Here is a 27,391-nt window from a genome sequence, read left to right as displayed (position 1 = left end):
AATCCAAAATCCAATAGCTTTTTGTTGAGTAAGCATCAATGCATAACATAGTTCTACCATAAAAATATATCTGTTCAGTAACTGCATCTCATCAAACATCTAAATCAATCCGTCAATTCAGCCTCTGTAAATATGCAAGATATTAACCTTCAATAAATCATATCAAAGATATAGTAGCACACTACCATACATTCCAACATGCAAGATAATGCATGACACTAAACATCTAACGTATTCATATTTTTAATTTATGTGGAGAAATATTAAAATTCGTGTGGAAACCAATACATTCAAAATTGCCTAAACAGCAGCTGACACAATGTAGAAGGAAAATAACACGTAAACTAGTACTTGGTAAGGAGGGTTCCTTTACGTTGCAACTAAATATATGACTCGTGACGGAAAATAAAATGAAAAGCATACGTGAGACGGAGAAGGCACCCTTTATATGATGGTGCATGCCAAGCTTAAGTGCTAGTTTTGACTAGGCTGTTGCCGCATACTGATCCATTCTGTTGTTTGCTGAATGTTGATGGCAGAGCACAGATGATACAAAATCAATTCACCAGCTTGAACTAAAACAAATATCTCTATGCTCAAAAGTCGACAGGAGAATAGGTGCTTCGAAGACCATGAGAAGAGCCCCTAAATTTGTGCATTAAGAATGCAAACAAACTCTGGAAAGACAAAGGGTGGTATTATTAACAATATATTGACACCTTAAGAAGAAGAAAAAAAAGCATTCTAATTGAAAATTGTTTATATCTGTGCCAAGTCACTAGAAGTACGGTGGAAAGAGACAGATCAGTAAACCTAAGCAGAATACCTGTGTACTTTGAGGTAAGCTGGTCCAAAAGTCCAAGTTTGGTATAATCTGTAAAGAGGAGAAGCACCAAATCATAGTTAAATTCCCATCACGTAAACACTGAAGGAACACTTTGGAACCTTGCCCAGATTCCAGAATACTAGTAACAATTAAGATATTTTCCGCCATTGCAATGAGATCTAACATGTCACATTTCGAAATGGTATGCTGCCAAAATAAAAAATAAAAAAAATAAAGAATAGTTTTGTCCCCAACATGGCATATGGATTTATAGTAATAATGGTAAAAGGAACGTGCGGATTCCCTATTTCATGACTCTTACAAATTTGAATTCCCTTTTGCCGTAATGATCATGCAATTTGGTTCTCTCTCCCCTTCAACATTTCCTTCAATGGACCAACCACTGTTTGATATCTATCACCAAGTTTCCTATGCCTAATTCATGACCACCATTTTACCTGACTCTTGACATATATTAGTTTTTCCTCTATAAATTTAAGAAAACTTGAATTCCATTTCAAATTGATACACAGCAAATAGATGGAGCTATGCATAAAAAAAATTCAAGACACATGAATGGACAAACTCAAGCATAACTAAATGGTTTGTATGCAAGAAGCTGATCTTTTTTTTTTTTTTGAACAAAAAGAAGCTGATCTAATTGAGGAACATACGTGTATTCCACGAACTCCAAGTTTGATATATCGATAACCTGCCCCAACCAGCAGATAAGCTCCAAAAAGGCATAAGATTCTGAAATCCAGATAAGTTATCAACTTATCAATCAATTAAGATGACTCAGAAAAACTTCAACAGTAGACATAGAAAATCCCATTGGTATTAACGTTCAGGAAAAAATTTTACTCTTACATGATTCCTAAGGTACCAAGCCAGCCCCACCCTCTCCCATGCACGTGTTCAATCTTGGCACAGCCAGAAGGATGTGTCAATACTGTAGCCTGTCATAAGGATGAGAAGATTATGAACCTCATATTTTGTACATTGTTCATACACTCGCTGAAAATCCATTTCAATGTCACAAAATGAACTGTCAACAGAGAGCCAGTGCCATGCATTTCAAAGCTTCATGCATCCCTATTTTGAAATCTATGATTTCATTCATTAGCAACGACAAACATAGCTAGTTTATCTGTATTTCTCAATAGTCAATACCACCACCCTTTCCTTCACCTGAACCATATACACAAAAAGAAAGCCTAAAAGATAAAGCGCCACCAGCTGAGAAAGAAAAATAAAATAGGACACATCTTCAGGCAACACCAAAGCACACTAATGATAAGCAGGAAAATGAAACAGGTTGAGCACATCTTCAGTTCCACACAAGTCTACCATTCAAATCAGATTAGTTTAATTAATAAATATGGCTGGAGATCTACCGAGGGAAGATTCAAGCTAAAGGAACTTATTAAATCAGGCAAGAAGCTTAGCAATACAAAAGCTGAAGACAGAGGGCCAAAGGTCTATACTCCATAGTGTACACTGCACAGTTCACAGAATATGGACAAAATATCGCTACTCCCATGGACAGCTTTATCAAAGTATAATCATATAGTATATAAGATTAAGCACTAAGCAAGGAGGAATGAAAGATATTCTGAAACTGAAAGAACTCACATAGTCGCATTTCCCAGTTTTCTCAAGTGAATGTGGCCCCTGTAAAATAGAAAGATAAGAAACTGGATCATTAACCAAGCATGCAGAATTCTAGATCATTTCAAATTATGCAAATAATTTCGTATAAGGTCTTGCCTGAACTCTATTGGGATCACAAATCACAGACACAGACAGCGAACAGTTGAACTTTAGGCCACTACTAGACATCTTAACAATGACACCAGTGTTAGGATTCTTCCTGTCTGCCATAACAAGTCATAAATTTCCAAAATTTTATGCACAAACCAAATCAATTTGGTCAGAAAGCATGCATGTCCATACATATTTGCGCAATGCCATATTCGAGCTATAGTAATGAAAACCTGAAGGTATCATACAATTTTATATCTGGGGGAGATTCGAAAAAAAATGGAAAAGAAATCTCACCAATTATGTTCATGTCAATGCTTGAGGCACGCCCAATGGTAGTGCACACATCGTAACCTGCAGTTACCGCTTGGTTCATTTTAGAAGATTAAACAGAGTCTTCCAAAATAGAACAATTTTCAATCCAAATTAGATGAGAAAGCCCTCACAGTCTCCTGCTTTGTTTGAAATTAAAATGAGGGCATCACAGGCTCCCAATTTCTAATGTATCAAAGCACATTATACAAGAAATCAAGAGAATTTTGTTTGAAGCCACAGAGCATACGATGTCATGAAAAAGTTTAGCTGTCACAATTTTTTTACACTATTTATGAATAGCTACTGTGTATCACAATACAACTTGCAAGAGCATTCATCAGATCATGATCCTTAAAGCATTATTTGCTCCAGAACATGTCCAAATTAAAGATCTACTTCTGCAGAGCTAGTCAACAGAAGGAACTTATTTCTGAAAGAAATTAATTTGTTTATTCCCAAACATGATTGAGTCACCGACTACCGCTCTCATACCTAAGCAATTGAATGTGAATTCCTTTTCTCGACTTTACCAACAAGCAATAGATACAGTAAAGTACATGGAGGGCTACGTCATTAATCATCTGAAAAAGCAAAGCATATGTACCTTCTATGTTGTTTGCCACAAGCACACTACAACCCATGCCACAGCGTGATGCACCCCCACAATACTGCAATGTTCAATATGATAGTCAAATAAATAAGGTATTCTACAGAAATTTGGGTAGGAAGTACATATTACTATCTTTATCTTTCTTATCCAATTTTGAACAAAAGGCTACTCTGCCCATTACACCCTGGATCAAGAGCCTGGAATTATATGTGAACAGTAATACTCGAGTCAATTGTTAAAAAGATTTATCAGTAATTGAATCCAAAATAAAGGTTAAAAGTAAAAGGAAGCAAATGACAATTAGGACCTTTGAAAGCTGTTGCAATATTCTATTAACTTCCGCAGCATTTTGCTAGTTTTAGATTCTAAATTTAGAAATAACTCTCAAGTTGTTTAGCTAGCAGTGTAAGTGCCAGCTTTAGCTGTCAATTTCCAAATTGCCATCTTTCTCTAACCCTCTCTTTTCTTCAAAGGCAGAGATAGAGAAAATGAGAGCAAACCCCGGAGCAGCTCCCTTACGGATCAAAATATAGGGAGGAACTAAGTACCAAGTAAATAAGTGCGAATCATTTCAAAATTGCAACAGTCTCAGTGCCTTCTATATCATCAACATAAAGAAAATAATAGCAATAGAGCTGACAAATTTACCCGGCAATCAACACATCTAGGTGGGTCGTGATTGAAAATCATTCCATCGCAAAGCTGCTCCAGACAGTCAAAGAAAATAAACTCAATAATGAACCTAGCGACATTAATAAGGCTTAGGCTTGTAAAAGTTAACATGATATCGGTTAAAGAAAATAACAAACAACTGCATTGTGATCTTATCATGATCATCGTCGCACAAAATATCAGTTAAAAAACAAAGGTGTGACCTGATGGAGCGAACCTGAAACCAGAGCACGGTCTCATTTGCTGACACCTTGTAGAACCTGTAGTAACGAAGTTTAGCAGCAAGGAAAAATGAATTTTGCTTGACCAAATTGATGATTAACTAATAACATCACGAATGCCGCCATACATAAGAGTATCGGCCAGAATACAACCTCTGTCCAAAGCTCAAGAGTGCGAAAAATCTCTGCAACCCCTTAAACCATAATGTACCGTATAACTATTGCAGTTTAAGATGCTTCCAAATATCAAACTAGGCAAAATCAGAGTGGCTCAACCAAATTTCTTTCGAACAAAAGCGCATTAAGCCGCCTTAATGAAAACCAGTTTCGGAAATGCTTAACAGGAGAGAAGCACATTATTTTGCACAATTCCAAGAACCTCGTGCATCTAACATAAAAATCACAAATTTCATAACAACATCCACAGCAATCAAACAGTTGCAAGACATGCACAGAAAAATACATGCAGATGAGGTAAATATTCCACCATTGCAGCAAATTGGAGATTAATATCATGAAAAGAAAATCATTGACAGTGAGAATAACTAGAAATTACAAGTTACCATTAACGATTCGTGAAAATAAGAAAACCCCATATCAAGTAGAGGAGAGAGAGAGTACCCATCTTCGCTTTGGACGCCATGAGGGAAGAAAGGGATGGGAGAGTCCAGAGTGTAGTTGTAGAGCTTGTTATCGTCGACGAAACTGAAATGGCAGCTACCGGAGACCGAGTTAACTCGGTCCAGAATCGTTAAGATGACTGCAACCCATTTCAGAAAACCGAGTCGGACTTCCATTGTCGGCGACGGAGTTCACAACAATTCGCTTAAAATCTCATCATCTCGTTCTGAAAACACACGGCATTGCGTTTAACCAAACGACACGATACGCACGGGTCGCACGGTCCGGTTTGGAATATGCATAGCTAGTCTATCCTAAAAAATGCGTTGCACTCAACCTAGTTAGGGCTGGTTTGGTATTGCTGTGCTTTGAAAAAAAGTTGTTGTGAGAATAAGCGGCTGTGCTGTGAGAATAAGCGGCTGTGAAATAAATCAGCAGAGTGTTTGGTAAACTTTTTTGTAAAAGTGCTTTTGGAAAAAAAAAGCAATCTGATAGTGGGTCTTTTCATTAAAAGAGCATTGTAGCTCCGTGTGCTTTGAAAAAAAGCCAGTTTTCCAAAGCTACAAATAGCAGCTTCAGCTTTTTCCTTTGATTTTAGCTTATTCTCACAGCAGCTTCCAAAATAAGCCATTTTTTTCAGTTTACCAAACACCTAAAACCTTCACAGCTTTTTTCATGGGTGCTTTTTTTTTAAGCACCTCACTCCCAAACCACCCCTTAATCTACTCAGTGAACAATTATATATCTCATGAACAGTAAATTAGTCAAATGCTTCTCCATCCTTAAAAAATACGTTGGCACAAATAATCTCCACACTTATAAAATGCGCTGGCATCCAGCTCATTTAAAATATTATTTATTTTTTATAAAATAAAATAAAATAATTTTAATTTTGGGTAGGATTTTTAACCAATCTTATTATGCCACGTGTCATTTTCCGAAAGTACTATTTTGGTTGAAAGTGTCGAAAATATTGAAATGTGATGTAAGGTGGAAGATGATGGTTAGGTATTTATAGAAAAAATAATATTTAAAAAAAATTCTAAATTTTTAAACAAATTTTTATTAAGATAATTAATCTAGACCGTTGGATTTGAAAAAGAATTCAAATCCAACAGCCCATATCGTACCACGTGGCTAAGCGTTGGATTTGAATTTCAAATTTTTTTTATCGTTGGAAATCCAACGGTCCAGAATGAGCCATGTGGAATCCGGACCCTTACCCCTATCGCGCCTAAACATGCGGGCCTCGTCCGTTTTTTCTTTCGGAACACGCGGCCACTCGTGCGTGCCTGGAGCAAAAAACAATAAAATGGCCAGTGACATCACGCTAGCGTCAGCATGACGTCACATAGGGCCTTGGCTCAACACATTATGGGACGGCTTGGGCTGGGCTGTAGCACTTTTTGTAAGTGTCGGGCCATATTGGGGGATGTGAGCCGACCTACCCCTTTGGGGTGGACTTGCTCTTATAGATAGTTTGGAATTGTCCTTTAAAAAAATAAAAATAATAAAAAACTATTTTTTCTGTCTTTAAAAATAATTATAAGTAAAATAAAGTAGTTGAACATTTGATAAATTGTATTTTTTAAAACATTATGGTATAAAATGTAGTGTGAAAGTGTTTATAAATATGATATAATTGTATATATTGACCAAATGAACATAGTAAGGGTGGTGGCAACAACAACGGTGGGAGGACTGGTAGCGATGATGGCAACAACAACGGTATAATGGTTGGGGTTTAAAGGTGGCAATGATGGTAGCATTAGCGATGGAGATTGCAGCGGTGTTGGCAATGATGATGGTGGTGATAGTGGCAATGGTATAAGGATCGGGGTTGTAGTCATAGGTGGTGGCGATGACAATAATAGAGAGGCAGTGGTAATAGTAATGGCGGTGAGGCCATCAATGGTGATGGAGATGACATCAACAATTATAAAGGTATGGTGTGGTGTCAACAATGGTTGTGGTAATGACAGTTGTGGTTGTGGTCCCAATGGCAGCGACGATGGTGGTGGTGGTTGTGGACTTGTGATGATGGTGATGGTGTGACAAAGGTGGTGGCGGAAATGGTAACACCCTATGTACTTGAGTGATGTTCAAAATGGGTCATGAAGTTTAATTTTCTCACCTTACTCTCCAAGATTTGAAATTGTATCAATTTACACCATTGGTTTAATGAATTATCTAGGTCTTCATTAAATTGATGATATGGCGAGCACGAAAACCGTAACTAATTGACATGTAAGCCACATTTGGATCACATATCCTAGAAAACTCATCAATTTAATAGATAATTAGACATGTAAATATACCAACTATAAGGGACAATGTGAAAAAATTAAAACATCATGACCCAATCTTAAAATTACTTTAAATCTGAAAGGTGCAAAATGTAGTTAGTATTGAAATAAAATAAGAAATAGACAATTTAGTTTGAACCAAAGCCTGGGCCGAACCAACTAAACCGCGCGTGACAAACCCCAAACGACAGGTCGTTAACAGAAAACAGGACCAACTTTATACTGCCGCTGCGGAAGCTGGAAAGCCTAACTGTGCGAACCGCGAAGAAAAACAGAAAGCCATGGACGCCGACTCTTTCAACCCCAACAGCGCCTTGAGTGACACCCGCTTCTCCGACCTCAAGCCGCCGATCTCCGAACCGGTTCTCGAAGCCCTATCCCAAGGCGGGTTCGAGTTCTGCACTCCCGTTCAAGCCGCCACAATCCCCTTACTATGCAGCTTCAAGGACGTGGCGGTGGACGCCGCCACTGGCTCAGGCAAAACCCTAGCCTTTGTGGTCCCGATGGTGGAGATACTCCGGCGAGTTTCAACCACTCCAAAACCTCAAGAGGTCTGCTACACACCACTAATTATTTTTCTTTCTTTTTTACTTGCAAGACACTGTTTGGTTGCCGAGAAAATGGAAGAGAAACGGAGAGAAAAAGAAAATTTTGTGTTTGTGCAGGTGATGGGAATGATTATATCTCCGACTAGGGAGCTGTCTTCGCAGATATACAATGTGGCGAAACCCTTCATTTCGACGCTGCCGAATTTCAAGTGCGTCCTTTTGGTTGGTGGAGGCCAAGTGAAATCCGACGTGAAACAAATCGAGGAGGAAGGAGCCAACTTGTTGATCGGCACGCCGGGAAGACTATTCGACATCATGGAACGCATTGATGGCTTGGATTTGCGGAACCTTGAGGTAATGCATTTGTAAATGGAGTTGCATTTGATGGGATTTAATTGAAATTTTATGTTTTGGGATTTGATTGAAATTTGTTTCGTGGAATTCGATTGTATAGGCTGATAGAGGCTCATTTGTCAATAATTGTTGCAGATTTTGATCTTAGATGAGGCCGATAGGCTGTTGGATATGGGGTTTCAGAAGCAGTTAAATGATATTATGTCTCGATTACCGAAGCTTCGTAGAACTGGTCTGTTTTCAGCTACCCAAACTGAGGCAGTTGAAGAGCTGGCCAGAGCAGGACTGAGGAATCCTGTGAGGGTTGAAGTACGAGCTGAAACAAAATCGAGTGATTCGGCGTTAAGGAAAAAATTAGCCTCTTCTAAAACACCTTCTGGCCTTGCCCTTGAGGTATGCTCTATAACATAACATCAACGATTACTAATTTGTCAATAATGTCTAGCTTCTTTGTTATTGAATTGTTTTCGCCTTTGACCGTGCACTCTCATACAGTATATGGAGTGTGAGGGAGACAAAAAACCGTCACAGCTTGTGGATCTTCTTGTTAAGAATAAGTCTAACAAGACCATAGTGTAAGTAACACGAGATTAGTATGTTTTAGTGAATGTGGTCGAATTAGCATCGAGTTGAAGGTTGTTTTGCATTGTAAAGTGATTTTCATATTTTTCTGTGTTTTCTTCTGTAGATACTTCATGACTTGTGCTTGTGTTGACTACTGGGGACTTGTTCTTCCATTGCTTGGTCCTTTGAAGGGTTTCCCTTTGATTGCTCTACATGGGAAGATGAAGCAGGTAAAACATTATAGATCAGTGATTCAGTATACTCAGTCGATCTTTGAGTTAGTATTTCATGAACTCACTGTTCTCTGCTTTTTCAACATTTTCTGCTTTCTAGGCCGCAAGGGACAAAGCTTTGGCCTCATTTACATCTCTCTCAAGTGGCGTCCTTCTGTGTACTGATGTTGCTGCGCGAGGGCTCGACATTCCAGGCGTTGACTGTATAGTGCAGGTAGCTTACAATAGCATGTAGATGGTCATCACCAGTTTTGAAAGCTAAATAGTATAATCCATTTGTTTGTTGATATTTCAGTATGATACCCCTCAAGATCCAAATGTGTTTGTGCATAGAGTTGGCCGAACAGCTCGTATGGGTAGACAAGGAAGTGCGATTGTTTTTCTATTGCCAAAGGTTTAGTTATAGAATCTGTTTGACTCATTTTTCTTTTCTTATTCTGTGTTGCTTTCATTTATGGTGTTGAAGGTGCTTATTTTGGTCACACTGTTGCAGGAGGAAGCTTATGTAGAATTCCTACGGATAAGAAGAGTTCCTCTACAGGAAAGGAAATGCTCTAATGATGTTGCTGATGTTGTTCCTCAGGTAGGCGTCATTTTATGGTGCACTTTATCAAATCTTATTGTGGAAAAGTAATCTTCTTAATTTATTCCACGTTATACCTGTTGTAAACGTATTCAGGCTTCTTTTTACTGAGCGGACATTGATTGACAATGTGTCCAATGATGCCAGCACTTTATGTAAAACAAATTGACTTCATTGCCCATGTATTTCAATGCTATTGATTGAATCAATTTATCCACCATGCAGCTGTCTTGTAAATACGAGCTTAGTTTTACGGTGTTCTATCTAGTTGCTTTGATGAGAGCTTTTAGTAGTTGAAGTGACGTCGTTTTAAACTTGTTTCAGATCCGATCAGCCGCAAAAAAGGATCGTGATGTTATGGAAAAGGGGCTCAGAGCATTTGTTTCTTACATGCGTGCATATAAAGAACATCACTGCTCTTACATTTTCAGGTGTCTAACAGGACCTCCTATTAATTCGGGCGAAGAAAAAAAATCTCTAATTTACGCTTTTAATTAATGCAGGTGGAAAGAACTTGAAGTCGGGAAATTGGGCATGGGATTCGGACTACTGCAGCTCCCTGCAATGCCTGAGGTAAAGCACCACTCGCTTTCCACAGAGGGTTTCATCCCTGTTGAAGACATCAACTTGGAGGAGATCAAATTTAAGTAAGAACTCCCTTTAATTTCTGACGTGTTATGAGTCTGTTCTGTGGTTGTAGTGGGGTATAAAATTTCATTCCTAGCTAGCTACCGTTGCTAAACGAAAAAGTTTATTATTTAGGGATAAATCTCGTGAGAAGCAAAGAAAGAGGAATCTACAATCAAAGAAAGAAGCAAAACAGCAAGAACCGAAACCTCAAAAAACCAAAAAGATCCAAAATGCTTCAGATGCTGCAATGAGGAAGAAAACGGGTAAGCAGAGGCGTGCTATCCAGACAGCTGAAGATGAAGATGAGTTGGCAAGAGAATACCGCTTGCTAAAGAAGCTCAAAAAGGGGGCCATCGACGAAAGTGAATTTGCAAAGTTAACAGGAACAGAAGACTTGATTTGAAGGCATATATATACAGATATGTTTTCAAGCATCCAGACATATGGAAGATTGGAAGTCTAGAGCCCTTCAAGCCGGATGCGGATCATATTTGGATCAAGCAAAGCACCCAGGGCATCCTCAAGCTTGTTCAAAAGACAAAACTTACAGATGCAGCAAAATTTGTTGGGAGACACTTTTGGAGGTGAAAGTTTGCTCCTGCTAGTTTTCGATATAGGGTCCCTTTTACTCGTTTTATTTGATTTACACTCTTTGTAACCGTGTTAAGCTCGTACGATAGAGATTGCAGAAACAGATAATTGTACCAGACGGAAGAAAATCAAAGCGACTTTGATTACAGTTTGGTATTGAATTACATGGCACATTGAACAGTAATGACCACTCGATCCAAAGAGTGGTAAACATTTCTATCAATAGTTTCTTACTTTCTTGTGGCTCTCAGTCGAAGAGAACAAGTCTGTGTGTGGACACCTCATCTTCTAGCCATGTTCCAAAGTCACTTAATTTTTTGCTTGAGAGTTAGGGATCTGTGGCGAATTTGGTTCCAACAGGATGCTAAGTTTTTTATCTTTACATTCGATGCTGAGAGGGGAACTCAAATAAAAAAACTCGAACGCAAGGTTAATTATGTTTAACTACTAGTCACAAGCTCACTGTACGGCAATAAAATTTTGATGGCATGTCTGACTAGAACAAATATCACATCACGTGGAAGCCGCGTGAGATCAAACAAGAACTATATACAAAAAGTCTTGGTACTTGTGTAAGAGGTGTCAAACAGATGACGTTGTAGTCAGCCGACCTGGTAGGGCGTAACCAAGGTTTTCCTCTTGTATTGTTGACGTTGACAAACAAAAAAGTCTTGGCATTTATGATCGTTGCCTGACCAGGTACAGAAGAAATTTTTCAATGTGACCAGTACACTGGATGATATATCACGTGTCATTATACAAATAGTATGATATGCGTGCTAAAAATTTAATAACTTAAAAATTAAATAGGATACCAAACAGGCTCTAAAATTTTTCACTACTATTACAACACATGGAATAGCAGTTGTGTGTCCCGTTAGAATGAAAAATCTCTCCTCAACTTGAAGTCCGTCTTTTGTTGTTTTCAAACATTCCCAATTTCCCACCAATTACAAACCAGAACCACTGCAACGTCAGCAACGACCTCAGTCGGTCAGTCTCTCTCTCTCTCTGCGCACATGCTTCTTCCCCGTCTTCGCCCCTATATTAGTTGCCAGACCATAATCTCTCTCCTCAGTCTCCTCCGCCTGATCCGCGGCAAAGCCCAAGTCTTCTTCCCCTTCTTCAAAATGTCCCAGCCCGCCACCGCCCCGGACCACCAATCATCCGGCCCGACTCCTCCACCGTTCGACCCGACCCAACCCGCCGTTCCCATCTCCTACCCGATCAAAACTCTCGAAGACCTCGAGTCCAGGTCCTACTTCGAGTCCTTTCACTACCCTTTTAACAAATCCACGGTTCCTCTGCAATCCGCGTCGCCTTCCCTGTCGCTGCCCGACAGGCCCAGAGTGATTGTCTGCCATGACATGGCGGGCGGCTATGGCGATGATAAGTGGATCCAGGGAGGGACCAATCCGAACGCGTATGCGATATGGCATTGGTATTTGATCGATATATTCATCTACTTTTCCCATAGCCTTGTCACTCTTCCGCCTCCGTGTTGGACTAATACTGCTCACAGACATGGAGTTAAGGTAATCTGAAACTTTCGGGATTTTGGGATCTTAAGGAAACATATTTGTGTGTTCAGGTGATAAATGTGGAGATGAGTTGACTTTTTGTAAGTTCAAGACGGGTTGAGAATTTCAGTTTGGAAACACACAAAGTGTTGTCCTTTGTTTGTTTTTTTTTTCTGGGAACTTTTGATTTGTTTATGTTTTGGGTGTGGATTATGACTTGTTTTTCTTTCGAGCCGTTCTTAGTTCCAAATGATTGAAAGGAATTTCGGAATCTAACTTTGTTGGTTCTTTATATTGGAATATAAGGTGTTGGGGACTTTCATCACAGAATGGGATGAAGGGAAGCTTATTTGCAACAAATTGCTGTCGACGAAAGTGTCTGCTGAAATGTATGCCGAGTTATTGGCAGAGCTTGCCGTTGCTTTGGGCTTCGACGGATGGCTGGTATATAGTTCACCCTAACCGCATGCTTTTTTCAAGTTTCTGTATTTTTTTTCCATGTAAAAATGTGGTTTTTCGATAAAATGAACAGTACCGGGAGCTTTCCGTTAAAGTTCTCTTTAGATTTTAGCTTTGTTAATCAGCCATATGATCTGGCTTACGATTTTTTGGTAACACACTTGCATGACACGGAGGGAACTTGTTGTATTTCTTGAAAAGATGAATGCTCCAGTTCTGCTGGTTCAAGAAGTTAAATAGCAAGCTGCCATAGTATTCATAGTTGAAGACTTTTTAAGTTTCCGACAGTTCAAGGAAAGGGGGATGTCATGAGAAATAGGGAAGTTTCAATTTTGAAACTGATGCTTTCTTCCGTTATTTTGTTTGGCGGAAATTCATTCTATTGCACTCTTTTTATTGTGTTGTCATGATAACTGCTACTTGCAGATCAATATGGAGGTTGAGTTGAACTCGGACCAAATCCCTAATTTGAAAGCATTTGTCAGCCATTTAACCCAGACAATGCATTCCTCTGTGCCTGGTTCTTTGGTGATATGGTGAGTGTTTGGAGATATTACTGATGTTTCCCGTCACTTAATTTTTTGCCCCTTTTGATATAGCGTGCCGTTTAAAGTTTATATTTGACTTACTATTGTCTATTCGGCAGGTATGATAGTGTTACAACTGATGGTAAACTTAACTGGCAAAATCAACTGAATGAAAAGAATAAACCTTTCTTCGATATATGTGATGGAATTTTCGTGAACTATACATGGAAGGTATGGTTTTCACTTCTTCCTTATGGAAGTTTGTTTTTGTTCTCTAAATACTCTTTCACACAGTTAAACCTATGTGGCATGCAGGAAAACTATCCGAGGCTTTCCGCAGCTGTTGCTGGTGACAGAAAGTATGATGTCTACATGGGAATTGATGTTTTTGGAAGGGGCACTTTCGGTGGTGGACAATGGAATGTAAGTGAGACACTAATATCGTGAGTTATGAGAACCTTTCCGGGAGTTGATTATGTTTCACTGTGCCGAGTGAGTGTTTTAAGTGCCATTATAAATGAACAACATGGCAACTCTTTATGATGAATGTTTTTACAACTCCATGTAATGGAGAATTCGGGTGGTTTTCCTGGGAGTCTATTTTTTGTAGTTAACTTTGTTTTTTTAATAACTCTGCATTTCAGACAAGTGTTGCACTAGATGTGCTGAAGAAGGATGGTGTATCAACGGCCATATTTGCTCCCGGATGGATCTATGAGACTAATCAACCACCAAATTTTCAGATTGCTCAGAATCAGTAACTGACTTGCCCCTATTTGCAAAGTTTCACAAACTTGTAGTTCCATTGATTAGTATACGAACTTGTCCGTAATACTTAATTAGTTATTATTTCGGATTTCCAGTACCAGTTACATAAGTTCATAGAGATTAATTTACAGACAAAAGCTGGCATGATATTTTCACTTCTTTTAACAAAAGCTAGTAAAAGGATGCAGTATCTCCTGATAAAAGCTGGCATGATGATACCGTAGTCTTCACTTCTTTTACATGTAACGCTATTTGATTGTCTTGAATGCCAACATTTTTGGAACTGCCTTCCGTGGTTAGTTGGAAAAAAGAACTTTATGTAATCAACCACATTTAGATCGGAATATGACCTGGTTGTGTTCTTAATAGTATGAATGTTACATTTGCTGAAGTTTCTCCTGATAAATTCATTTGTTTTGCAGTTGGTGGTCCCTTGTGGAAAAATCATGGGGAGTGGTACAAAATTATCCGAAAGTGCTACCATTCTATACAAATTTTGATCAGGTCGCCGTGACTGTATTGATACTGCAGTGGGCCATTTATGGATGTTGGAAGCATGACCTAGTTCATAAACTTCATATATCCTGTATATACCCGTTACCTAAACGCTATTTTTCTGTATTACTGTTCAGGGTTATGGATATCATGTTTCTGTCGACGGAGGGCAAGTATCCGATGCTTCTTGGTGTAACATTTCTTCCCAAGGGTTTCAGGTATGGACCAAATAGCCTTGTGGTATCAGACGCTCCTTGGTCAAATACTGTTAGATTGCAGTTTGGTTTCCATCTTCTTCTTATTTCCCTACTCTTTTCATTGATTACTATCAAATTTGCAGTTTGAACTTTTTCAATTTATTTTAGAGTTTCAAAGCCTATTTCTAAGTTCAATATCTAGATTTTTTTTTCTTTCTGTTGGTTAATATCTTAAGCTGCCAAGTTCAAACAAGCATTTTCATAGTTCGCCATGACAATAAAATCCAACCATAATCATCAAATTTTATTATCTTTTCCAAGTTCCAGCTGTTCGAAGGCAGTTCTTTCTTGTTAGTGGATGGAATGTTTGAATTATTTCCTTGTTTTAGTTCTTGACAACAAAATAAATTGGAATAAGAAGAAAAACAAAGCTAACGTCATTGAGCTTGAGTGTCGGTGGTATGGAATGTTATAATAACAAATTCGAATGTTCAATCCTGTGCATGAACATTACCCTTTTCTTTTACAAACGATAGCATTAATGGGTTAAATTGTTAAATGTTAGGGGGAAAGGGGATCAGTGGGGATCGAACTTGCACCAGGGTGTATAGTAGGGATTGTTGCTTTACTGCAGTCGCCATCTGCGAAACATTACTGGTTTTAAATTATGTTAATATGCTTTTTTTCCTTTCGTGTGTTGTGCGTATTGCTATTAGCGGGCAGGTGCAGTGCATTGTTGTCAAATCTTTGACATGGTCAAGCATGCTAATTTACTCCTATTGATATGTCACAGCCGTTCCTTGAGTTTAGTGACAATGCAACCCCAGATGGCATCCAGGTCCATGTTGAGTAAGTTTTAGTTCCTAAACCCTACACCCTAAACATTTGACCTTATGCATAAACATTATCTTATACCGGGTTTCCGAATATCAGTGCCTAAGCTTTGCAAAAACTTAAGAACATTTTTGGATATGTTTGATATTCTTCTTCATTCAAACGTATGTTGGCGAATTATAGTTTCAAGGAAGCATCTTATAGTGGAGGAGGAAACATCACATTTAAAGGAAACCTTGAAGACTCTGATAATTTCTCGACTAGGCTCTTTCAAGGAGATGTTCTTTTGGGGGATTTACCTCTCCACTTTACGTATTCTGTAAGCTATCTCTTCCGTGCATTGTAAGTTACTAAAGTTGTCCAAATCGTCGTTAGACTACCTGTACATGTGCCTAGAATCTTCTATTTATTTTATTTTTTTCATATAGTGCACTCGCAGACAAGTTTTGAACTATGCATATTCCAATTAATGCAGGTGAAATCGGAGAATAATTCTCGTCTAGGCTTGCATCTTGTATTCTCTTCTTCTACCGTGAACGAAAGAAAGTCGGTGCTTCTTGTAAACTGGAACCTGAACCAGTTCTCAAGCAAATTTGATAAAGTGATAATGACACGTCAACCTGAAACGCCAGGAATTTCCCCTGGATGGGTCGTGCAGAAGAGTAGCATCCGAATGAATGGATACAGACTAACAGAAATACATGTTCTGTGCTATAGGTCGAAGCCTGAATTTGACGAAAGGAGACTGAAGTCCATATCAGAGGAAGGTACTCAGAATTCAACAGAGTACTATGCAGTGCTTGGTCATATTTCAATTAAGACTTGTGGGCAGAAATCAGATTTTCCGCCTTCTGATTCGTGGCTTGTCAAAGGTGAATATATCAAATGGGCAACAGGATCTGAGGGTTCCAAGAGCGTTAGTCTTAAAATCACTTGGAAGTTGAAAGACGGGAACGATTATCCATACACAAATTATAATATTTATGTTGAAAAGCTAGCAAAGGGATCACTTGGCCATCAAGGAGCAGCGCTAGAAAGGGTGCATGAGTATCTTGGAGCGGCACGAGTGGAAGCTTTTTACGTCGATGACCTCGCAGTCACTTCTGGCACTTCTAACATCAAGTTTATCGTTCAAGTGTGTGGTGCCGACGGGAGTAACCAGAAACTAGAAGACTCGCCGGTGTTTCTACTTGAGGCTGCAGCTTTGGCTAACGAGTTGTAAGTTTGAATTAGTCAAAATTAGTGATCGAGTGAGCTAGGGTGAATAATGTTGTCAGCATGATAACACGATGATGCTGTCATTTGCTAGCTTTAATCAAATATGGTAATTAAAGTGCTGTGTTGTTGATTAGATTATGATTTGCACTAATTAATACTCATTACTGAATCATTAGATCTTTCTGTAAGTATAAGCAAACACATTTTTCACATGGAGACGGAGGAATTGGCAGTCGAGTTATGTTACAAACTTAAAGGAATTTTAAACCCTAAATCCGATATACTTACTTTGTTTCCCCTAATTCAGCTTCCTCAATCTTCTTCACATCTATAAACCCTAGTTCCAACCACAGACATAAACCTAGAAAGTAAAAACCACCTACTTGACTATGGGGTTATCTGCATTTCTTGTCAAACAGTTTAGTGTCCTCCAGTAGTATCAAATCCGAGTCTGAATATAAAATGTACTTAAAGAAAATAACTATAACTTTTTAAAGAAAAGTTGGGGTAGGGAACATGTAAATATTTGTGCACCCACGTTAGCAAATTAAAATACATAACAATATGTGATAGATTTAGAATATATCTTAGTATTTAAGTTGAAATACATAACAATACGTGATAGGTTTAAAATATATCTTAGTGTTTTAGTTGCATATTTTCATGTATTCAATTAATGCCATGTAGAACGATCTCGAAAGCAAGACTGCAAGAGTGGGAAAAATGTGTCGCACAAAAGTGGAAAACATCTGATGCCTTTAATAATGATTGAAATTTTCTTTATAGTGATGGGTTTGCACAAAAGTGGAAAACATCTGATGCCTTTATAATGATTGAAATTTTCTTTATAGTGATGGGTTTGCAAATACCATTAGGGCAACTCCACGTCTTAGGGCGATTATTATCTGGCTCTTTGGGCAATTGGCAATTATTATTTTAGTGAACAGTAATTGTCGGAGTGTATTTTCATCCGTAAATAAATTGTTTGGGCAATTAACATTAAAAATTTATTTAAAAAAAATTAATATTATGTTTAGTTTCGAATAAGACTTTTAGCTAATCATGTCATACCACGTTTTATTATCCGAAATTACAATTCAGTCCCGGTCACGCCACCGTTCATATTCTTTTAATTTTTTTTTTGGTATTTGTTTATAATTTTCGAATTTTTTTAATAACAAAACTAATATGGGTTGTTGGATGATTTTTTTTTTCAATCCAAGAGTCCAAGTTGTACCACGTGGAAAACAATATCTTTTACATATATATATATATTTTGAATTTTTAAAATCAAGATTAAAAAGGACCGTGGGATTTGGGAAATCCAATGGCCAAAATTTGTAGACTATTACAGCGTGCCGCCTGGATTTTGTCAGACGACTCACAAGTCACACCCACGTGCGTGTGCACCTTGTAGAAAGAAAATTGATAATGTGGGTGACTTCAGACTAACGTTAAACAACCTCAAGCCATTCTCGCCTGACTATTCGTCCGTGAGAGATGGGCCCACCTTATAGGTTGGGCAATTGGCATGGGTTGGAGTAAATTTGGAAGAATTGGTGGATTTAATCACTGAATAGGTGGGACAATTTAGGGTTAGAGTTGCTCTTAGGAGGGAGTTGTTTGTGTTTCCAAAATTAAAATATAATCATTTGACTAAACATATTGTGATCAACATTTAACATCTATATCTTAATCACTTCGGGATTTTTGGCATCCAAGTGTTTGTAACTTTATAACGAGATTATAAATAAGGCTTTCAATCAATTAATCTGTGTTTTGGAAGTATTATATATTAATCTCGAGCCCTCAAAGAGTCAAAAGAAATATAGAAAGGCTCCCCCACTACCTATATATTGTTATCTCCATGAAGACTGAAGAGGCAAACATCGAGGTTGAAAGATAAGAGGGACAGATTAGGGATACCATTGTTTTGTCAAACATAATATTAATTAATTAATTTTCATTAATATGGTGTTTAGTTATTTGTTTTCAAAGCCATTTGGCTCTACTAAGCTCTAGCCCCACTAGATGTTTCATGTACTAGAAGTCTAGATCAAGTTGGTCCCCAAAGTTCTACTAGTTTTCATGCTGAAATCTCTGTGCAAGTGGCCATTGCAAATTATACATCTTCTCCAGAAGTGATGGGAATTTTTACTTTATGCAAGAACTTGTGAACAGCTTGCAGACCCCAATCTTTATATATATATATATATATATATATATAGAGATATAGAGAGAGAGAGAGAGAGAGAGAGAGAGTATATTCACACATGTCAAACTATTTCTCACACATGTCAAACTACTTCTCTCATACCTTTTTAATTTTTTCATATTTTCTACATACCACTAACACTTGATAGCAAAATATTAGAAAAATTAAAAGGGTGTGAGAGAAGTAATTTGGGGTGTGTGAATATAATCTCCTATCAGCTATTAGCTGCTAATGTTAAGTGTAATAACCAGGCATTTCTCTAAGATTTCGGGAGTCATGTTCAAAATTTAACTCTTTAAGATAGTTTTTCAAAAAAAGTACGACAATGTATTAATGTTAGAAAGTAATAACTTAAGTCAAAACAAACTTTAGGACTCACTAACTAGTTTAGAAATGTTATTATATAGTAAGTAAAAAGAGCTACAAACGTAATCTTCACTAAATAATCAAAACTAGTTCACTATATTTTTTTCAACAAACAATATTATCTACACTAAAGGGAGGGGTAGGCTTAGCCTCACAATGGGCTAGTAATGATGTGGTTCAAATTCACATTGGGTGATAATTGAACTTAAGACCTCTCACTTACAAGTGATGAGGAATACGACTAAACCGTAGTACTAAGTGACAAAACCAGTTCAATATTAAACAACCAAACAGGAAAAAGAAGCTTAAAAAAAACTTTAACTTTAAAGCTTCACTTGAATATATAGCATTATTATACAATAAAATTGGAAAAAAAAATCATTTTTTTCAGTGTTGTTATTGACACTCCAGAGTATCTTATTGTACACTCTAAACTTTTATATTTAGAAAAAAAAATACACTTATAAAGAATGCACAATGAGATTTTATAGTGCTAATAAAAATATTTTTTTAACATATAACATTATTACATTAGACCTGGCAATTTCTTACACGACACGAAAATAACGGGCTTCGGGTTCACACGATAACTAATCAGATCGTTATCGGGTCACACGATAAGAACTCATTAATAACGGGTCCTTAACAGGTTTATACGAGAATGACACGCGGATAACCTGTTTCGACACGATTAGAAAAAAGTTATTTTGATGATTTTAATTTTTTAAACTACTAAAAAAAAACTTACTATAAAATACAATTGATATAGTAGATATGTTATATTGTTTATTAATCATTATGGTATTATTATTCTGTCACAGCTCGTCCCGGGATTTTCTTATTAAGGACGTGAAATGACAGATTTACCCTTAGCGGGTATTAAGGTATGTGTGTGTGTGACGTTATTTGGATTAACTTTATATAAGTTTTGGAAAAATATATTTAAATTGGGATGGATTAAAATTAATGGTTTTGTAAATTTGTATGGTTAGGGTTTGATGTTGGGTTTGTTTGGAGACCACACACACACCATCGGGACATTTCCCTTTTCCTCCCCCTCTTTCCCGTGTCTCTCTCTCTCCTCCCTCACGACCCTCTCTCACTCTCTCTCACCCAAAACGTACGGCCACACCCAAAATCCCCCAAAACTCAGTGGATCGAAGCAAACAAGGTAAGAATCTTCATCTTTGTGATGTTTTGAGTTGATTGGTGCTAGTTTTAGGACGTGGAACCTTCGATTTCACGTGAACCCGAACCCCCCATTTTTGGTCACTGTTCATGCACACGTGAAATGTTGTGTTTCAGGGAATTCTAAGCTTATAGTGAGCTTAGTGAGGTCCTAAGGAAGCTCGGAGTGCTTCGTTTAAAGGATTTGGACGTCGGGATCACGAGGGTTGAGTTTGGCCGGTTTTGCTTGGATTTTTCCGGTGAGATTTAGTTGTTTTTGGAGCTTAAAAATAGTGTATCGTGATTCTACATGTTTGGGGCTTCATTTTGGTATAAAATACGAAGAAAATGGTTGAGAAACGAAGGAGAACAAGAAGTTTTAAAACTCGCCAGAATCCGGCCACCAGAAAAAAACCAGTCCGGCGACTGGCTGGGGAAGATGATGCGCGTGGGGGCGTGTGTCCCCGTGCCTGTCCTGGCGCGTGGGGGCGCGTGCGGCCTCCAAAAATTTATTTAAAAATTTCTCGACGTCCGTGACGTCGAGTAGGTCGATGTGGTATATTCATATAGCCAAATTGAGCATCGTATGAGAAGTTATTTCGAATTGTTGGTTATGTGTTTAAATTAACGCTTTTATAGTTGTTTCGCATATAGGTGACACTTATCCCGAGGACGAGCGCATCCAGGGACGTCACGGGGGTTACGACCCATCGACTTATCAGTGAGTGGGCAGTTTTGTTTTCGTATTACCTATATACAACTGTTTTTCCCAGAAAATGCGTTTATATGAAAATTATGATTTAAATTGCCATGCATGCAAATGTTGAGATATTTAGTTTGATAATGGATGCATATATATGTTAATTGACGCAGTGGACGCACATGTGAGTTTTTTATATTATTCAGATGAGTTATTTTATGAGAATTGCATTGAAAGCTCATAACCTGCACCCTAGGTGTTAGTGCTTATATTATTATTCACCACACCGCACGCTCGTCTTGGATCCAAGTAGGTGGATGTCGTACAGACCATGTGAGGGTTCCGACATGCTAGTTGTATAGATCACTAGATGTGATTCCGACTAGTGGGTGACCTTAGTTATGCGCGCTGATGATTGATGAGAGAAGCACTAGAGCGTATTTATACACCTTTCATCGTACAGACTACTATACGTAGTTTCGAGTGATGTGCAGTGTAGTGCCGTACAGGTCACAGTTGGTGACTCCGGCAGGGCCGTATAGGTCACTGTGGTGACTCCGGCTGAGTGGGATGTTGAGCTTTAGAATCAGCCGTACAGGACCATTGTAGGGTCTTCGGTTGATTTATTATTTCACCTGATTGATATTGATGCATTTCTGATTATATTTGGCATGTCGTGGCATATTATTTCTGAGATGTTATGTTGATGGATATGAGCTGAGTTTTGATGATATGTGTATATATATGTTTATATACTATTTTTCTGGGAAAGTATACAGGTTTTACGGTGAGGGGTTATAAATGTTTTAAATGAAATGTTTTGGAAAATCTTTGATTTTACTGACCCACTCATCTTTGTTTTGCGCCCCTCCAGGTTCTAGTTAGCGGTTGGTGACTCTCGAGGTCTTTTTCCGGCATTCTGACAGACGCTCTACATGTAGGACTCACTTGCGGGTGTTGTACTTTTATTTTGGTCCTACTTGACTGCACTTAAACCTATGCTCTGAATTTATGTGTTTACCTTATAACTCATCCTTTTATTCTAGTAGGTGGTTCTACTAGAGATTGGTTTGAATTCCTTCATATTCTGTTATATCTTGCTTCCGTGTCGCACTTTTGGTTACGTCACGCTCACGTGACGGCCAGCACGCCTTGATCCTCTGGGTCGGGGTGTGTCATATTCTATATAAATTTTAAAAATTAAAGTTTTATTTATTTATTTTTGTAGTCTACTATAGGCAAAGAGTGAGATTAAAAAAATTATAAAACACATTAAAAATAAAAATATCAAATAATTTGAAAATACCAACACATTAAAAAAATTATAATAATTAATTTACAAGTGTGAAAAATGTGAAAAAAATATGTAAACGCTCGTAATCGCACTCTCTACGCTTTGAGGATGGGTACATTATTGTTTGAACTTTTAAAACCATACAAACCCTCATGAATAGTATTTTAAAGAGAGTTCACAATAAATAAAATTCATAATTATTAATGTATAAGTCTGAAACATGTGAAAGTTGAACCAATTGTGCCACAGTTGAGCGTTTATGTCCAATTGCTACATAGACACAATATATAACCTATTGGGTATGACACGAACACGAGAAACACGACACGAATGCCAGATCTTTATTACATATATACATTAGATTGCAAAATTTTTTAGAGGTCCTTCAAATTTGGGTCCTAGCACCTTTTGTTCTCCCTAAGCCAACTCTAGTAAGAGCAAGTCCACCGGGAGTGGATTGCCCGGCAGCCAGTAGCCAGCACCCAAAACAGGTCAGCCCCCAGCCAAATCACTTCACCCCAGCCTAATAGGCTGGCAACCAGCCCAAGTCAGGCAAGAGACTGGCCTAGAATCGACAAATCCAACAGCCCAGCCATCTGACGTCAGGCTTACGTCAAAGTCCACTGGATTTTTTTTTGTGTCAGGCGCTTGTGATACACGCTCGAGTGGGGGCGCGTCCCCGACAGAAAAAATGGAGTAGGGCCCATATGCGCATGTGCAGGCGCACTTACAGTTCATATGGTGAGGCCACGTGGCTCGTTCTAGGCCGTTGGATTTCCAACGGCTAGTTTTCTGGGCCGTTAGATTTCCAATGGTAAAAAAAATGAAATTTAAAATTAATGGCTACTAATGTAGCATAATGAGGACCGTTCAATTTCTAGACCAATGGTCCAGATTTTTCAGCCAAAAAACTTAATAAATAAATAAATAAATATATCAAAAATTAATAATATTTTTTATAAAGTCAGAAATTAAAAATAAAATAAATTTTTATTATTTTATAATAAAAAGTAATAAAATTTTAATAAAATTGACTAGGCTATATTTTGTTAGGAGTGGAAATGTATTTAGCCTATTACTGTTTATTGGGGTCTATCATTATTCACTAAGTGGATTAAATTAATTGTATATGACGCATTTTTTTAGAGATGAACTTGCTTTAATAATGGTGGTTCTCAGGATTTTATTCTTCAAAACAGTTTTTTGTCTTCTTAATAATAAGAAAACGAACTATGAATTCGCTAAGGGCCATGCATGATGTGATAGTTATGTAACTATGCAGGATAATCATTAGTACTTAATATAACCTCACCTTTTAGTGTTGAACTATGCTTTCCATTTTAAACTTGAGAATCTTAGTAAAATATTTTCGGTATTGTTCACTTTTAACGAAAATAACATTTTTATCTTGAAAAGTCACTTATAGTACTATTCATTTACACTTTTGTTTTGTCATTTTTATTAAAACTAAAGTTTTTGAAAACTTTTTGTTAGTTTTTCTTTTAAACTATGATTTCCATCTTTCTTTATATATTGATCTACAAGTAATCTGCTACTTTTAGTCTCGCAGTGTGTTAATCTTGAAGGGAAAACTAATCATTCTTTGATCACCCTTTAAGAGATTAACTAATTACCAATTAGGAAAAGATTAATCCCTTAATTCAACCAAGACAAACAGAATATATATTACAAAAGATGGAAGCAAATGGAAATTAAATATACATTAATAAACCATATAATAAGGATGAAAATGTCCACTAAACCCACAATTAAGCAACCAATTAATACCCAAAATTAAGTTTGTAATACCAGTTAATTTTATGGTGGTACTGGTGAGACCATACGACGTAAGGCCATCTCCAACCGAGGGTTGGCCAGAGGGTTCATTTTAGCCCTCTGGTCCTCCAAGATATTAATATTTTAATAAATAGTACAGGGTCATATTTGCCTCCGTCTCCAACCGAGGGCCAGAGGGCTCGTTTTAGCCATGTCACAAAAAATCGTCTTCAACCGAGGGTCATAGGGCCAAACATAATTTATTATTTAAATTTAAAAACTACAACAACTTAAATTTAAAAACAACAACAACTTAAATTTAAAAACTACAACTTATATTTAAAAACTACAACTAAAATTTAAAAACGACAAATTAAATTTAAAAACTACAAAAACTTAAATTTAAAAACTACAACTAAATTTTAAAAACGACAAATTAAATTTAAAAACTACAAATTAAATTTGAAAACAACATTAACTTAAATTTAAAAACTACAACAACTTAAATTTAATATCCATAATCAACATCATCTTCATCATCCGCCATCGTAGGAGTATAGTCAGAGGTAAACAACTGCCGTCGGCTCATAATTTTTTTTTTTTCCTATCAAAATAGGCCTTACTCATTGGAGTGTAATTCGAAGTGTTCCTTTCCATATTCTTATCATCCATCTCCTCTTGTATTTGTTTGGCCCGTTCTTCATGCCTACACTTCCTTTCTTCCGCCTCAAGGGCATTTTACTCCGCCAATAATCGCAATGAGGCCGCCACTTCATGGTAAGCGGCGTAATCATCATTTGCCTTGCCTTTTTCCTTCAACATTGGCGCCTTGTTTCATCCCATAGTCCTAGGTATGGAACCTTCATCCGAAGACGGTTTTCTACCCTTATTTGTTGAATGGTTGGAGATCCATCTTCATCCATATCTACAGCTAAGGATGCAGTTCCAAACACCGACGTAGGAGCTCTCTGTATCTTCAAATAACACCCACCCTTTACAAATTTCTCAACAGCTGTGAAACTGAAAGGGTTTCAAGCTGCTCTCCATATACAATTCCTCCACTTGGCGTACCTAGAAAAAAATTAAAGGAAATTAATTTATGAAATTAAATGTAATATAATTAAATATTTAAAATAAATTGTGAAAACACTTACTTCGTCGTAGTAATTAGCGTTTCTTTCATGTCTACTTGCGGCTACTAACAATGCTTGATGCCATTTGTTCAAACTTGGTTGAAGATGTTTCTTCCATCTTGAAGAACAACTCTCGTGGTTTTGAATGTTCACTGGAGTGGTGCCTTCATAGAACTCTAAGTATTTTTTGGACACACGAATCCAAACACCGTCATTTGTTTGACAATTCCTCCTCACACTATCTTCTGACACCCATCTAAAAGCCTTACAAAGAGCTTCATCTTCTTTTCGGGTCCAAGCCTTACCCTTCATTGCAGACGAGGTCATTTGAAAATTATTGAAAAAATTGAAGGATAGATTTTTGAAAGAGGAAGGAAAATATGAGAATTGAAATGGTGTAGGAATGGTGAAAATTTTGTGAGGAATGGTGAATGAATGGTTTAGGTATTTATAGGATTTTTGAGAATTTTTTTTTAATTTTAAAAAAGCCCAAAAAACCTAAAAAAAAAATAAAAACAAAAATTGAATCCAACGGTTACTGGCGCCAGCTAGCCGTTGGATTCAAATTTTTTTTTAAGAATTCATGTCGGTTATAACCGATAGGATTAATCAGTTTTCTGACCAGCCCTCCGGCCCTTTTAGATTCTGTGGAGCCCTCTTAGATTCTATGAGCTCTCTAATCTAACCTTCAGTTGGAGATAATTTTTGTACTATTTTCGATCATCTGGTCCTCTGAACCCTTCGGTTGGTTGGAGATGGCTTAAGTACAGCAAGAAACACCCACCATAGAACTACGCAAAACGAATGATTTGACATGAAAGATGAAACTATAAAAAATATATTAAAACCTTTTAGTTTGACTTGGGAAGTTAATGCTTCCAGATTAAACAAAGCTGAGGAATCTTCAACTGTTGCCTTTTGTTTTTGCCTTCAACTGTTGCCTTTTGTCTCTTTTCTTTTTTGCACCCTTGTTTGTTTTGATTTAATTTTTTTTTTGTATTTATTTAATTAAACAATTAAAAAAATGAAGTTTTAACGAAAAACTGTTAGTATTGTTTACTTTAATGAAAAATCACAGTTTTACATTAAAAAATCAATCCTACTACTATTTATTTTACCATTTATTTTATTTGTATTGTTAAAACTCAAAGTTTTCAAACCATTTTCATTAGTTTTTCTTTTAAAAAAATTATAAATATATACAAAAAGAAAGAAATGTTCGAAAATCACTTAATCATTTTTTGTAATGTATTGATTTGAGAGATGAATCTAGAAAAACATATTATATTAGTCCTAACAAATTAATATTAATTTCTGCTACTGTATACTTCTCATGCACTGAACCTCCGCTTCCTTACACTACACCCCACGTGAACAAGCTAGAAGAACAAGTTATTATCTGCAACAGGTGGCGGCATGCCAAATTTTTTGCTTTTCCTAATTGTGAAGATTAGGCTAGAAATTACTAGTTTAATTAGATACTAATTAAATCGGAAATGGAAGCAAAGCAGCAGCTGCAAGCCTATCATTAACTTTAAGACACTGAAGAGTTAAATTTTAGTGAAGTTTCTCACTTCTAGTTCTAAAAGCACTTATCTGAAGTGGTGCTTTTCATTACCTTAAAAACAAACACAAATGGCATCTCTGACCATGTGAGAAAATATGAGACTGAACTATCAATTATATAGTAGATAAATTCCTTATATTCTGTGTCGTATGTAGAAACTTTTTTGAAATTTAGGGTTTTGGGAAAGAAGAGCAGTAAATTTGGGTTTTGTCTTTCTTGCAACAGGATCGAGGTCCATGAAATTCCAACCTTTGGCTTATTAGGTAAAACCATTGCTCCAGAGTCCAGACTCTCAAAATTAAGTTCGATGTGCTGAC

At 37.2% G+C, this 27,391-nt stretch overlaps 3 protein-coding genes across 3 annotated transcripts; 2 read left to right on the top strand and 1 right to left on the bottom strand.

The window, feature by feature from the left end:
* Positions 1-131: 131 nt before the first annotated feature.
* LOC126623644 (uncharacterized) lies at positions 132-5,331 on the bottom strand. The gene is made up of 11 exons (XM_050292608.1): positions 5,030-5,331; positions 4,405-4,447; positions 4,164-4,217; positions 3,510-3,573; positions 2,888-2,944; positions 2,597-2,703; positions 2,462-2,500; positions 1,697-1,785; positions 1,501-1,579; positions 827-874; positions 132-677 (listed from the first exon to the last, which is right to left on the bottom strand). Exons 1-11 carry the CDS (start codon positions 5,203-5,205, stop codon positions 597-599), a joined length of 837 nt encoding a protein of 278 aa, XP_050148565.1. The 5' UTR covers positions 5,206-5,331; the 3' UTR covers positions 132-596.
* Positions 5,332-7,565: 2,234 nt separating this feature from the next.
* On the top strand, positions 7,566-10,999 carry LOC126586044 (DEAD-box ATP-dependent RNA helicase 18-like). The gene is made up of 11 exons (XM_050250779.1): positions 7,566-7,886; positions 8,001-8,237; positions 8,373-8,630; positions 8,733-8,812; positions 8,926-9,031; positions 9,135-9,248; positions 9,330-9,428; positions 9,528-9,617; positions 9,942-10,048; positions 10,121-10,264; positions 10,380-10,999. Exons 1-11 carry the CDS (start codon positions 7,617-7,619, stop codon positions 10,648-10,650), a joined length of 1,776 nt encoding a protein of 591 aa, XP_050106736.1. The 5' UTR covers positions 7,566-7,616; the 3' UTR covers positions 10,651-10,999.
* An 843-nt stretch (positions 11,000-11,842) lies between these two features.
* LOC126585984 (cytosolic endo-beta-N-acetylglucosaminidase 1-like) lies at positions 11,843-17,066 on the top strand. Its single transcript, XM_050250661.1, has 11 exons — positions 11,843-12,373; positions 12,665-12,802; positions 13,244-13,353; positions 13,464-13,575; positions 13,660-13,767; positions 13,989-14,101; positions 14,535-14,616; positions 14,745-14,825; positions 15,598-15,653; positions 15,822-15,957; positions 16,114-17,066. The coding sequence occupies exons 1-11, from the start codon at positions 11,858-11,860 to the stop codon at positions 16,858-16,860; spliced, it is 2,199 nt and encodes a 732-aa protein (XP_050106618.1). The 5' UTR covers positions 11,843-11,857; the 3' UTR covers positions 16,861-17,066.
* The last annotated feature ends 10,325 nt before the right edge of the window (positions 17,067-27,391 follow it).

Source organism: Malus sylvestris, chromosome 1, assembly GCF_916048215.2.
Source record: "Malus sylvestris chromosome 1, drMalSylv7.2, whole genome shotgun sequence".
In the NCBI taxonomy this organism is placed as follows: Eukaryota; Viridiplantae; Streptophyta; class Magnoliopsida; order Rosales; family Rosaceae; genus Malus; species Malus sylvestris.
Note: the sequence above shows the minus strand (reverse complement) of the source record. Positions and strands in the feature narration are given on the sequence as shown.